The sequence below is a fragment of the Talpa europaea genome, assembly GCF_964194135.1.
Source record: "Talpa europaea genome assembly, chromosome: 15".
Taxonomy (NCBI): Eukaryota; Metazoa; Chordata; class Mammalia; order Eulipotyphla; family Talpidae; genus Talpa; species Talpa europaea.
In genome coordinates this window covers 39,711,148-39,725,481 of record NC_140083.1, presented here as the reverse complement: position 1 = coordinate 39,725,481, position 14,334 = coordinate 39,711,148, and the positions used below count along the sequence as shown (strand labels likewise).

The window sequence follows — 14,334 nt, the reverse complement described above, 5'->3', positions numbered from 1 at the left end:
ACCGGGGAGTCCCCAAACTGAAGAGTTCTAACTTAGAACCTTGAACTCAATGCTGCCAGCTGGTAACTGGAGACTCAGCCTGAACAACTTGAAAATGGAGGGGAGCATCACAGAGAACTCTGTTGAGACCTGGACATTCCATCTACGGGACCAGGGTCAAGAAGCCTCTCTCTTTCCAAATTTTACTTCCTACATTGATATTGGGGCCCCAGAGATGAAGGATAAAACTGTTCATAGCCCCAGACACTGACCACATCAATCACAAGACACACTTAGTCCAGATAGCTCTACATGGACATGTATTTTTGTTGTAGCTGTCCTCTATCACCTCCAGACATGGCCTACATCCCAGCACAGGGTTGTGACCTGGAGGAAATGACAGCAACTTGAGTCTGGGGCGGCTTTCTGGCCACAGGGATGTAAGCTTCTCAGAGGTGTGTGGTGGACACCCTGCTCTTCCCACACAGGCAGTGTCCACACCAGGCCTGCTCTTCCATGCAGGACTACAGCGCTGCTCCCCATCCCCACAGCAGCCATCTTCTAGCATAGAACCAAGGCGATTTTGAACTGACTTCTCCCTCTCAGATATTTCTGAGGTATTTTAGAATATGCAAGGCGGCATCACTTGATGAAATGATGGTATGTCAGGTGTTGTTAGCGTGTGACGTGAGTGAGCCCTTGTGTCCATCTGTCACTTTGAAGATACACAAGTCAGTCATCGATGGATAAGTTCTCACTGCAGAAAACTAAAATTCAGAATTCTGCAGAGTGAATGGAGGCCAGCACCATCCTCCAATCATCTTCCCACAAACCTCACCCCTTTTTCCTAGAATGACCACTAACAGGAGTTGTGGGGTTTCCTTTCAGATCTGGGGTCTTTGGCTTCTGCATTTACATTCATAAACATGCACATATTTAGATAATGATTTTAAAAATTGACAAGTGCACATTTCTTCTGTCTGAATGTGCTTCAGATCCATGACTGCCTCACTTAATCCCTGGAGGGGAGGCAACGTGTTACCTCTATCCTTTTAGGAGTTTTCAGCTGAGCCTGAGAGCTAAATTGACACAAAACAGACTAACTGGAGGAAAGTACACAAATCTAGTGGGAGTTTTATGTGACACTCGAGCCTTTCTCAGGAAATGAAGACCCAGCGGAGTGACGACACCTGAAAGCTTTCACACTACATTGACCAAAGGGGCAGCCATGGGAACATAACTAAGATGCATGGGGGGGGGGGTGCAAAGGAAGGAAAGACTCATGTCCACAAGGCCAGAGAATTGTGTGCAGAGTTCTTTCTCTTCAGTCTCCTGTCCTTGATGGTAAGAAGGTTGGTTCCCTTTGGATATAGGGAGGACATCTTCCGTGGGAGGGTCCTAGTTCCTGTGTCAAGGGCGGAGGGGAGGGTTGAAGCAGGCACACAGTAAAGGGCACTGCCAACTTGAAGCTACACGAAGCCAGAACAAGCCGGGGAGGATTCCTCAACACAGTCCTGGACCTGTTTTAGACCTCAACATGGATCTGTTCTAGAATGTCTTACAGGTAGGTAGAATTACACTGAGGGCTGTTTCATCACAAATGCCTTCCTGCCCACATTTCTGACCCCTAAGCAGGCTCTCCCAAATACTGTTCAATTTACCAACTGTGAAAGATAAGACATGCCCTTGGATGTCATTTTACAACCCCATCTTGGTTTCATCTGTGTGGGAAGGCTGGCCCTGTCCTTCAGAAAACTGAGCATTAGGCTAGAGGACGAGCAGGCGAAAGCACTTTAGGGGTGGAAAGTGCTCTGCATGCCTGCCCGACTCGTGGCCTGTGCTTTCCTCTCTGTGGAGGCAGACGGATTCGCTCTTAGCATCAATTATTAAGATGCAATTAATGGAAGTGCTTGAACGTGATTAGTGGTTGCCACAGGACACTCAGCCAACACAAACTACCTCCGTAGCCTCTGCTTATGAATATCTGGGCAAACTGTCATGACAGTAGAATGCTACTCTTCTCTGCTAATGTAAGAGCACCCCCTCCGAGGAAGTATAGAACAATGAAATAAAAGCTGCCATACTCTGAAAATATTAAAAATAGATGTGCACTTCCACTCCTTGGTATTTATTCATAGAATGCAAAAGTACCAATTTGAAGGGACCCATGACCCCTATGTTCATTGCAGCACTATTTGCAATAGCCAAGTCATGGAAACGACCTGAGTGCCCAGTAGCAGATGAATGGATTAAGACGATGTGGTGTATATACACGATGGAATACTACTCAGCTATAAAACAAAAAAAAGAAATGAACTCTTTCCTTTTGTGACAACATGGATGGAGCTGGAGGAGATTACGTCAAGGGAAATAAGCCAGAGGGAGAAAGACAGATACCAGGTGATTTCACTCATATGTGGAATAAAGACAATATCTGCAGCACGAGTTCCATCCCCAGCCCGCCAGGGAGCTACCCACATGGCGCAGCAGACCTCTCCTGTCTCGCCCGCTGCTCCCCTCAGCAGTGTATTTCAGTAGATCCACCTGTTCTGCTCCCCACTCTGTCTCTGGTGAATCCTCTCACCCTCCCCCGCCCCACACTTCTGGCCTGTACCCCAGTTCTTGTATGCATAAATAAATCTTTTTTAAAAAAGGCAACAAAACGAAGTAATAGACAAAACTTAACCAAAACAAAATCTAGAAATATGACTGAGAATTGAGGTTACTGGAGGGGGACGGAGGGTAAAAGTAGGGATAAAGTGGGGATGGGTCTTTGATAAAGGAATGAAGGTGCCCTGGAGGTGGGTGTGTGGTGGTGATGTGTATCTGAGGAGGGGTGGCCTATCCCCCATCATACACAGCACCGTAAGCCAACGTTACTTCGAAAAAACTGTAATTTCTAAAAGTAGCCCTAAATCTGGGGAAAAAGCTGCAGTGCACTACACACAGTAGGCATTCAAGTATCTAGTCAAAGAATAAAAGGGAAATACTGGTTGCCACGCAGCCCTATTGAATGTTGAGATATTTCTCACTTTCCATATTCACTGTGTTTCTCAGGATGGAGAAAGCAGCATCTGCCACCCTCTTAGCCTCTCAGACATGTCAGGAGATAGAACTCAGATGAGATTTTTTAATCTTACTATATAGATTACACTTGCCCTCTGCTCACCTCAGCAGTGTTTTTGGTCCTTCTGCCTATTCTGCTCCCTGCTCTGTCTCTGGTGAAATCTCTCACCTTTCCCCGCCTCTGGCCTGTACCCCAGTTCTTGTATAAAATAAATAAATAAATCTTTAAAAAATATATAGATACCAGATCGTACTTTTTCACTTGTGTTTCCCAAGAAGGCCCATGTGTGAACTCCTGCCATTCACAGCATGATTGGGCCCAGAGCTCTGAGTGTCACCTTACTCAAATGCTACCTGCTAATGTTCATGTATGCTGCTGAATATTCACTGTCAGTGACAGTTCCCAGTAAATACTACCTAACTTAACATTTTATAGTTATTAAACAAACTTGTTCCAGATATCCATAATCATGGACAAATAGTATGCACAATATTGGCAGTATTTTTTATTTTTATATTGGCAGTATTTTAAGAAGAACTTTCAGTTTCTGGAATTCTTGGGGATGCTGATTTCTCATTCTTAAGTCCCAAAGAGTATTATCTGTCAGAATTTGGAAACATGAGTGTAATTTAAAGCTCTGCCATTTATAGGAGAAAAAGTCTTCACAACTGTGGAAAAGCAAGACCCTATACGTGGTTAAAGGTTTTAATTATAATGGGCCAAAGTCAAGGTGGGAGATGGGGGCGGGGTAGGCGCCATACTCTTCCACCAAGGAGAATAGTTTATAATTAGAATATTCTTCCAGTTTAAGTGGAATCTTACAGATTCAAATGCTTATGGAGGTCAAAATGTTTTTGATAAAGTCACTAGAATGCAAGAGTTTTATTTCATGTCTCCTTGTTAGAAATTTGACAGAATCCAAGAAGGCGGGGTTGAATTGGAAAAGATGAAACTGATATTTACATCAAATTCCTTATTAGAAATGATGGTTAACGACTGTGGCAGAGTGGAGTCTACGTGGTCACCAAACCATTTCCTTCTGAGCCCAGAAGAGCCTGAGGCATGCCCCTGCATGAACCACTTCTCCCCATCTTCCCAATGGCCCTACTCCATCCAACTACTGGAAAGGGTTCCAAGATGGTGGAGGCACATGAGCAAAGGAGCAAAGGAGCCTCATGCCCAAATTTGATGCTCTGGGAACAAGAGCCCCAAGGAGCCCCTGAACCAGGAGGGTCAGTATGAAGGAGAAACAAACCTTTATAGAATGAAGTCACTGGTGTTTAGGGCTTGTCACCTGGGACAGCCCCCCTGTCTTCCATGGTGTGCTCCTCCTTCCTCTTCACTGGAGTGTTTCAACCTGGGAAGGACCTCATGTGGGCTATGCAGGGTGGTAAGCGAGGACAAAACAATCCACATTCCTACTGTAAGTGCTCTGGGACACCGCAGGAAGGTGTCTCCCCACACTTGGAGACTGTCCACAGAGAAATCAAGCAGTAAAGCCCACATTTTAGAGGTGGACTGTCACTGGGTGAAACAACCTCACAGACCCAAGCGCTCTTTCCATTAAACCATGTGCCTCCGACACAACACTCTGCCCTCTTTGTTTGCAATTTATAGTTCTTTGTGTGACAATCTCTTGGGAGTGTGACAGTAGAGCTCAGTCCTGGAGCCCTGCCCAGGCTGGCTTTTGTACTGTGCCAAGAGGAATGGCACGTGAGGAGCCAGAGCTCTCCCTGCAGCCTGGATGGTTTAAAGTAGCTCAGGCCTTTACAAAGGGAGTGGCGGAGAGGAAATGGGCAGAAAGGGAAAGGCAAAATACCGGAGAGCACTGAGACAGAGGAGGAGGCAGCAACACTTCAGTCCTTGCGCCCGGGAGTGCGTCCCCGGAGCTGCGGGGCTGGCCGGCGCCCATCTTCTTGACTTTGGGTTGGACTGAGTCGAGAATCTAACTCCTGTCTTGACATAAATAGCACTTACTCAGATAGATGCAAGGGTATCAGTTTATCTAATTTCAAGACTTACAAAAACTGAAGGTCAGATTCTTACTGAGATTTGGTGTTTGGGAGTTCAAAGAGATAAGGTTATCCACTCCAGCAGATAAAAGCTTGCAGTCAGGGCGGGATTTCTTTTACAGGCTCCTGCGAGCATGGAGGAGTTGATTGCCTCCCACTCCCAGCACCCCCTGCCATTTAAAAGCATTTAAACCTGGCATAGCAGCAACCTAGTAACATCCTGACTCTCTGGCAGACTCTAGGTCACAAACACTAATTTACAAACACTAATTTACAAACACTAATTTGAAAACGGCCCTTCTGAATGAGTGCATTAAACAGCAGGTTGTTTTTACCTCCTTATTACGCCGCTGGAACGGCGCTCCCCACGCACCGCCCGGGACCAGGGCGTCAAGAGCTGACGCGTCCCCTGGTGGCCAACGGGAGAACTACCTCACCGCCTCTCCTTCCTTCTTGTCCTGTCTACGTTTCTGGAAATCAAGAGAAAGATAGGTAAGTGTACTCTGCACGAACTCACATGTTATATGAGCATTCATTTCCTGATAACCAACATGGATAATCAAGCCCTTGATTTTATTTCACCATTTTCAAATATCTTAATAGCTGGCACAAAATTTAAAATGTTCTTCCTTTCCTTCACAGCTGGCCCAGTGGACATTGGACCAATAGCCTTATGGAATCACCTTTGTTTCAATTATAGTCTACTAGTGGGGTCCACATATTATCTTTATTTTTACATTTGTCCCCTCATTATTACAATCAAGGCAAAAGAACACAGAACAAGGTATTAAATCACCTGTCAGGCAGATGGCATGCGGTGGGTACTGTCAGTATGGGAGGCTCAGTCCATCACTTCCTGGGCACACAGGTTTATTTCCCACGTGAAAGTGCAGGTTTGAAACACACAGTGGCTGGAACTATGACGCTCCAGGGCTGTTATGTTTCCTTGTGGAGAGTCTATCCCACTTTATTTTTGAAGCCTCAGTCGGTTCCATTCCAGTTTTTTCCTCCCACACATATACTCATCTCTTAAGGAAACTCTCTCTTCATCTGTCTTTGATTCCATGTTCAGTGCAAAACCACTGCCAATAGAGGCTGGAAAAAAAAAGCCAAAGAGGTCTTATTTGAAATAGGATTTTCTAAAAAATAGACTACCAACCTCTAAAACCTTTCAAATACCAGGTGTTTCTTTTTATTGTCCATTATTCCTTTCCGTCCTTTTAAAAATCTACCCTGTTTTTCTGTTAGTACCAAGATAAGTAAGAAGTTACCAATTATGAATTCAATTTAAGATAAGTAAGAAGTTGCCAAGTATGTTTTTAATCACTCTTTTGGTTATATTCTGTTATCACAACAGAATGGTGTTACATTTGTTTTTAAACTGCAAAACATGCAAGTCCTAAGTGATAGCATGGCTTAAGGACTCTTTTGTTTGAAGGCTTGGGAAGCAAGTGTCATCTATTACAATGTTTCTGTGTAAAGATTTACTGGGAAAAAAAAGAAAGGAAAAACCAGCCTCAAAAAGAAACCAAACAAAACCAAAACCCTGCTGCCAACTCCTGAAATAACGAACAGGTGAGGGCTTCCTGTGCTAAGTTTTAAAAGAATTCTAGTCGATTTGACTCATGCAGTGATATATATATATTGGTGTAGTAACACTAATTTCTTTTTTTTAAGATTTATTTATTTACTTACACAAGCACTGGGTACAGTCAGAAGCATGGGAGGATGAGAGAATTCACTAGAGCCAGAGCAGGGAACAGAACAGGCAGACTGATGAAGTACACTGCTGAGGGGAGCAGCGGGCGGCAAGAGAGGTCTGCACGCCATGTGGGACCCTCGCCCAGCAGCCAGGGATCGAACCAGCGCTGCAGAGGCTGCGGGTAGCTTCGCAACACAGTGTTCAACCGCTGTGCCACCGAGGAGGGCCAACACTAATTTCTATTATAAATGTTCTGTGGCCCCAGCCTGTGTAGGAAGCTTACATGCACTGATTTATTCAATCCTCACTACAACCCTATGATGCAGTAATCTTGTTTTACAGACAAGGTCTCTGAAGCACAGAGAGATTAACTGAATCAAGGTCACCCTTAGACTGTAGATCCACTATCCTCTTCTCTTTTACAGAAATTATTCTGTAACATGGACATTTAAAATCTAAGATTCATGTTCTTTTCTTTTCTTTTTTTTGCATGGAAGGACTGGGGTGTAGGCCAGAGATGCGGGGGTGAGAGGATTCACCAGAGACAGAGTGGGTAGCAGAACAGGTGGACTGACTGAAATACTAAGGGGAGCAGCAGGAGAGACAGGAGAGGTCTGCTGTGCCATATGTGGGTCAGCTCCCTGGCTGGGGATCGAACTCAGGCCATAGCAGTGGTAGAGCTGAGACTTATTTAACCCCTAGGCCACCAGGGAGGCCCCCAGAGATTCATGTTAAAGCTCCTTGAAGGTAGGCACCAGATCTTGTTCACTTTCTTCCTCCAATAGTGTCTACCTCTGGCAGATTCTCAGTGGGGACATCTAATGTCTTCATCTAATGTGGATACCTCTCTAACGCCAATGGTCATTGCAACCTGCCATGTCCGTAGGTACCTAACATGCCCTGAGAGACACACCTGAGGAAATGTGAACAATATCAGAGCCAAATGTTGGTTTAATCACAGTACTAGAGGACCTCTCTGGTGTCTTGGGCCATGACTAGGGTGTTCTTGCTATTGACTGGGATATAACACAGAAGCTTGATGAAACAATTTTTAAACTGATCCTAAACACGTATTTAAGTTTACTGGTAGTAGGAGAGCTGAGAGTACATGAAAATGAGAAAAGTTGAGAAAACAAAACTTTGTACCAGCAACTAATTTTTTAAAAGCAGTTAGTAAGTTGATGAATAGTTTTATCCACAGTCACAACAGCTCCTTTTCCAGCTTGGTTAACATCAAAAGCAACGGGAGATCGGCCATGAGAATTTCCGGAGCAGACAAAACCAGTTTAGTTATGCAGACAATGCTTAATGTAGCTTCTTTGGGGAGACTCTTAACTTGGGTCATTTCTTACTGATGCTTCTGGAAATCACACACAAAACTGAAACTGTTGTCCTAGACTGACATGAAGTAACCACTGAACAAAACTCGCCATCATTTAAGGAACTTCTATAACCAAACACTGCCTGCTCAGGATAGAGGCTACTTTGTAACAAAAGATCCTGAGCCTCACAGGCGTTTCGGTTTGGGGCTCATGTTTGTAAACTGTCTTTTTTGGGGGAGGGTGTATGGGGCACTTTTACTAGCAACCGCTTTGGGTATTCACTGGTTGTATTTGGACTACTCTGAACTTTGAGAACAGTGCTTATGGGGGACGTCTAGGGCAGATATCCAGGAAGGCCAGGTGTGCAGCTGAGCAGCCCGAAGTAAAGACAGCATCGGCTAAGAAGCAAGTATCAGGTCGCACCGGGGCTGGACTGGCACAGCACGTCCAGCCTGGCAGGGATACCTGCGGGTTTGGAAACAGGACCTCGAGGGGCGAACCGGGGCAGCGTGAGCGCCAGTGCTCACAGACCAGTCTGAGTGCAAACGGGCTGCAGACGGGCAGCTCGCGGGCTTCGAGTGGGACATTTCCGCGGCAGGTGGAACTGCCAGGCTGGTGCCAGGCGGGTGGAACCTTCGGGCAGGTGGTGGGAACCTTCAGGCATGTAGGAGCTGCATCGCATGAGGAAATGACCACGCAGGTGGGACCCGTCAGGTGGGTGTCAGTCGGGTGTCAACAGGAAGGCGGGTGGAACCGTCAGGTGGGAGGTGGGAACCTTCCCGCAGGTGTCAGGCTGGTATCAACTGGAAGGCAGGTGGGAACCGTCGGGCGGTGAGAGTGGGCCCTGAAGGCGCAAACCCAGCGGCAGTGAGGGGAGCCATGACAGGCTCACACGGCGTCTACTGGGCTCACCGTTCTGTCCGGAGCCCAGCGTGCGAGTGGCCCACGGCTCCAGAACGGATGCGTGAGCCATCAGGACTGCACGTCCCCACATTTTCCAAGTGACGCTGGGGCGCCCTCAGGTGTCGCATTTTGGAGAGAGCACAGTCCGGCTGCTGCGCGCCGGACCCTGTGCGCATGCTCCGTACCCACCGCGCTACTCTGCGCATGCTCTCTGCCCGCCCTCGCTCTGTCCCGCCCCGCCCCGCCCAGCCTCGGCCGCTCCGCTCGTGCTCCGCGCCCACCTCCGGTCTGCCCCTGTCCCCCCCCCCCCGCTGTCCCATCGCGCATGCTCCATGCCCGCGCATGCTCAGTGCCTGCCAGGAAGCCGGACCGGGCAAGCTGTTGTCAAGAATGCGCGACGAGCCGCACCTGTGCCCTCTGCTTTACCTTTCCTGGCGGTGTTAGCACAGCCAGGTAAGGAAGAAAGGAAGGCCGCGCCTGCCCCAGCACACACACGGGGCTCCTCTCCGCCCGCCCGCTCCCACCTGTCACTCCTGCACCGCATTGTCCGCACGAATCACCCCTTAACCCGCGCTGCCCTGAGGCCACCGCCCAGCCGCTTGGCTGTCCTCTAACCCTAGTCTCGTGCGGCCCGGGGCAGCCCCCGACAGTGAGCCCAGTGGGGCGTGCCCTGCGACCACTGACTCCGCGGACGTTGGTCCAGCAGCCGCACAGTGGTGGCCTGGCAGGTGTCCCGCCTGCGCGGGTTTGTGCCAGTGTCAGGATTGTCGAGAAGCTGGAAGGTTTGGCAGCCGTCTGCTGTCCCCTCTGGACTGTTAAAGTCTCGGGTTTGACACGCTTCTGTCATCCTGTAACCAACCTGCATCTCATTTATCTCCAGCCTGGCCCCTTCTAGGCATTTGAGTTTGGGGACCCTACTCCAAAGACTTGGGTTGACAAAGGACTATTCCTTGCAGAGCAGGTCAGAGGTCCCAGAGAACTGAGTGTGTGATTTGCATCTAAGCTGCTGTCTCTCCTTACTCCAATTTGCTCCTATCCCTTTGGGTTCTCAGGCTGGTTGAACAAACTAATTAAGATCAGACAGATTAGCTGGAGAAAAGAACAAATTTAATTACATACATATGGAAAAACATATGGCTGTTTTTTCATGGCTGCAAATTCCAGAGTAAATGAGATTGAGGGATTATAGCCTGAGTTAAGGAATAAGTGGGGTCTGGGGCATCAAGGGGTTCTCATATAACAAGAAGGGGGTGACTCATGACAAAACCAGATGCTCTAGATGTTTGTCCTGCCTTGAGGTGGGTTTCCCTGACAAAAAAGTTATTTCTGGAGGAGATGGTAAACCCCAGTAGTCTTCATTCTTTGAGGTGATGGTAACAGTTTCTCTTGAGGTCCATGGAGCCTCTGGTAACCTTAGCACCAGGTGCTTATTAGGCATGTGTCAGCAAAGGCTGCTCTGGACATTTTGGGAAAGTCTATCTGATCTTTTTTGGGGAAGGCTAATCCTACATTATCAACATGTTTTCTATTACAATAAGCCCTTTCAGCTCAGGCTCGATAAAGATTAATTATCAGAATACTTATAGAAAGAGAGCTGACAGTTGATTCCCTTTTATTAAACTCAGTTTTGTTTTGTTTCTTTTTGGGGAAAAACCCTTTGGTTACACTGATAGTTTATGCTATGACAGTTATAATTTGTTAACCCCCACAATTCATTGCTAGACTTCACGATGACAAGGACTGTGTTTGTCCAGTTAACTGATTCGTCCCACCATTATCAACTTCCTGAACTCAGGGACTTTTATTGTGTTCACAATTGCCAAGCATAAGGGAAATGGTTCATTGAGTGTATGAAAGAGCTTTAAAATTATGCCTTGTTTTTTCGAACAGGCATGTTCTGGAGGATTTTTTTTTTTTCTTTTTGCTGTTCTAGATTATTAAACCGGTGTCTTGTGAAAAGGCATCTTACTAAGAGATTGGATTTTCCTACACTGATGCCTTGTGAATTATTTGCTAAAGCTGAGACTAATATTTTCTTATTAGGTAGTAGGTTTTGATAATGTCAGTCAGCCTTGGTGTTTTCAAGGTTCTTTCCGATTTTAGAGATGCAGTCCTGTTGAGATCAAGCTGGGAACCAGATCTTACTCTTCCTCACGAGGAGCAGCTCTTCTCAATAGCAGCTTTGACAAAAAACCTGTGTTCTGGAAAAGGAGCGATGACTTTGTGCGTGGGTCTGAGAGTGTTTACACGGTTTCCCACAAAGGCTGTGAGAAGCAGTGGCCTTCCTCGGTTTACCTGGAGAGGTCTCGGGAACTTTCTGGACCCTGAAATGAAAGCTTTCCTGGAGGAAAACACTGAAGTCACCAGCAATGGCAGCCTCACTCCTGAGATCCACCTGCGGCTTTTGACCCCCAGATGCAGATTCTGGTGGGAAAGAGCTGAGCTCTGGCCCCACAGTGACCCTTACTGGGCAATCTACTGGCCTGGAGGCCAAGCCCTATCCAGGTACTGACCTGCCTGAACCAGGAGCCTTTAAGGCTGCTGCAAATCTTTTTAGCTCCTTCCAGCTCTGCTTAGATAATGCTTTTCCCACTCTAATTTAGGTATATTTTGGATCATCCCGATGTTGTCAGAGGAAAATCTGTGTTAGATCTTGGGAGTGGATGTGGAGCCACAGCTATCGCTGCTAAGATGAGGGGGGCGTCAAGGATCCTGGCCAACGACATAGACCCGAGTAAGGATTTCATCCTTAAAATACACCAAAAGCTCATCTTTTCTCTCTTTTAGGAGAAATACTTCCAGATGCTTTAGCGGGATAGCTTCTTTCCTTGTATGCTTTTGTAAGCTGCCATTTTGTGAATTTATATTCAGTGAGACCTCCTCAGTGGGAATCTCGGAAAAAGATGGGGGCTTTTCCAGGAGGATCTGTACTTGTGCCCGGCAGATGGCTGCAGTGGTGGCTTGGCTAGTTTCTTGGCTCGGAATTCCCTGAAATATGTAACTAGTGTTTATTTGATCCCAAACGCAAGTGAGAATAGGCCTGAGTCTTTGAGGGAGACTTTATTCAATTACAACCCAAGTGGAGACCTGTGAGTTTTTGTTTCATCTGCTTTTATCTAGTCTACCTTTCCGTGAGGATATAGCCTTTGAGAGCCTTATTTTATCCTGGGGGTTTAATTCTACCTGTCACATTGCTCAAGCCCAAGGCTTGTTTGCCTGTGTCCTGGATAGCTGTAGTATCTAAACCTGCTTATTGAGGTGGGTGTTCCTTCAGACCTCAACATTTCCAGGTGTTTTGTACTACTTGTTTTCAGATTATCCTTTCATATATTTGAATGGCAAATACCTATATTGGCATAAACTGTTGGCATCTTTACCTAAAAGAAAGCAGCTTTCACAGTATTTCACAGTGAACCAGTGTTACTTTAAAAAATAAAACACACACGTAACTTACAACAAAAAAGGGGAAAAGTCATATTGTTTGGAGATTTTTCTAAATTGCCTGATTAGTAGGATTTAAAACAACCTTGCATATCCTGATTCATTATGTGCATTTTTAAGTTGCAGGAATGGCTATTGCACTGAATTGTGAATTGAACCAACTGAATCCTTTTCCCATTTTAATCAAAAACATCTTGGATTTGGAACAAGAGAAGTGGGACCTTATCATGCTTGGAGATATGTTTTATGACGAAGACCTTGCGGATCATCTGCATCGGTGGCTGAGGAACTGCTTTTGGGCCCACGGAACTCGGGTGCTAATTGGCGACCCTGGGCGGCCGCAGTTCAACAGACACCACATCCACCACCAAGTGCACAGGCTGATGGAATACTTGCTTCCAGAGCCAACTCAGCGGCAGAACAATGGACTAACCACAAGCACAGTGTGGGATTTCAGCCCCGAACCACCATAGCACACCCGAGGGTGGGCCCAGCCTTGTCTGGGTTGGGCTTGCAGGCTCCCCAGTTAAAGAGTGCAGTTCCTGTTTAATGACAAATCTTGTTTCCAAAACACACTGGATTTCAAATGTTCTTGGAGTGTACTTATTTGTGATTCTTGAGCTTTTAAGTGTTTATGATAACCCTGTGCCAAAGTCAACTTCTGCTGCACCCAGTTTCCATTGTTCACTAAGCCATTCATGCTATAAACTCGAAATTTTGATTCAGCCTTGATTAAAATTAATAGGAATTATAGGCCACACTGGCACTGGAGGATAGTTAAGGATTAGTTTTATTCACATATTTTCTGAAAATTGAGGGTATTCTGCTGCTTATTGCCCCTCTAAGCAAGATAAGAAGGAGCAAATTATACTATGGAGCACTAAGTGAAAGTCAGCAGAGTAGATTCAAGTTCAAGTATCTGCAAACCCTGTTCCTTTCACCCTCGCTCAGGGACTTAGGAAGAGAGCACTGGAAAGCCTGTGAGGTGTTCCAGTGTTAGAGTAGTTTTTAATCTCCCACTTGTAGCAGTAAACCCTGAAATGACTACGTAGCTTAAACAGACATAATCATATTTTAAAGTGGTTATTGATGTAGCTGGATTAATTTGAGCCCTATTTATAGCTTTCCTGTCTGTTGCCCTTGTTCTCTGTTTCATTGTGTGTGTGTGTGTGTGTGTGTGCACGTGCACTATTTTTCTGACTTACCTACTTTTGATTGAACCTTTTATATGATTCTATTTCTCTCCTCCCTTAGGGTATCAGTGATTTAAAAAATTATTTTAGTAGTTAACCAATTCCAAGTCTGCTTTCAGATAATACTATCCCAAATCATGATTTTCAGTTTAGCTTTCACCTTGTTGTGAGGACAGGATGATGACTTCCAATCTCTTCACATGGAGTATGAATACCCACACTCCACACAGGGTTATCATAAATGCTTGAAAGCTCAAGAATCACAAATTCCTTTATTTCTCCTATATTTCCTCCCTTGTCCATTTGTTTATTTATTTGGGGGCATATTCTAGGCACTGGGGGCACAGCAGTTAAAAAAACTCAAAGGTTTCTGTCTTCTTGAAACCTAATTTAGGGTAGGGAGACAGATAATGAACACATAAACAATAATACATGTCAGATGGTGAGGAGAAAAAAGTCAAGGTGATAAGGACGGGGCAGCGGGGAGGGATAGGAGGAGGACGCTGAAACTTTAAGCAGGGAGAGGGAGAGTTAATCTGACCAGCAGTAACAAAAACAAGAAATCAAACTGGTCGAAACTAGTTTCCCCAAAAGGGGAAAACGTTGCTTAGATAGTTAACATTGTTTAATTGAATTTGTCTTTAGAGAAAAGTCGTAGATGGAAGAGGCCTTCCCAGCTTCTCACACATCTACATGGACCTCCTCTGCAGCTGCA

At 45.9% G+C, this 14,334-nt stretch overlaps 1 protein-coding gene across 1 annotated transcript; it reads left to right on the top strand.

The window, feature by feature from the left end:
* Positions 1-11,263: 11,263 nt before the first annotated feature.
* ETFBKMT (electron transfer flavoprotein subunit beta lysine methyltransferase) lies at positions 11,264-12,899 on the top strand (the record flags this gene model as incomplete). The annotated part of the gene is made up of 3 exons (XM_084255997.1): positions 11,264-11,490; positions 11,589-11,719; positions 12,547-12,899. The coding sequence occupies exons 1-3, from the start codon at positions 11,315-11,317 to the stop codon at positions 12,897-12,899; spliced, it is 660 nt and encodes a 219-aa protein (XP_084112123.1). The 5' UTR covers positions 11,264-11,314.
* Between the last annotated feature and the right edge of the window lie 1,435 nt (positions 12,900-14,334).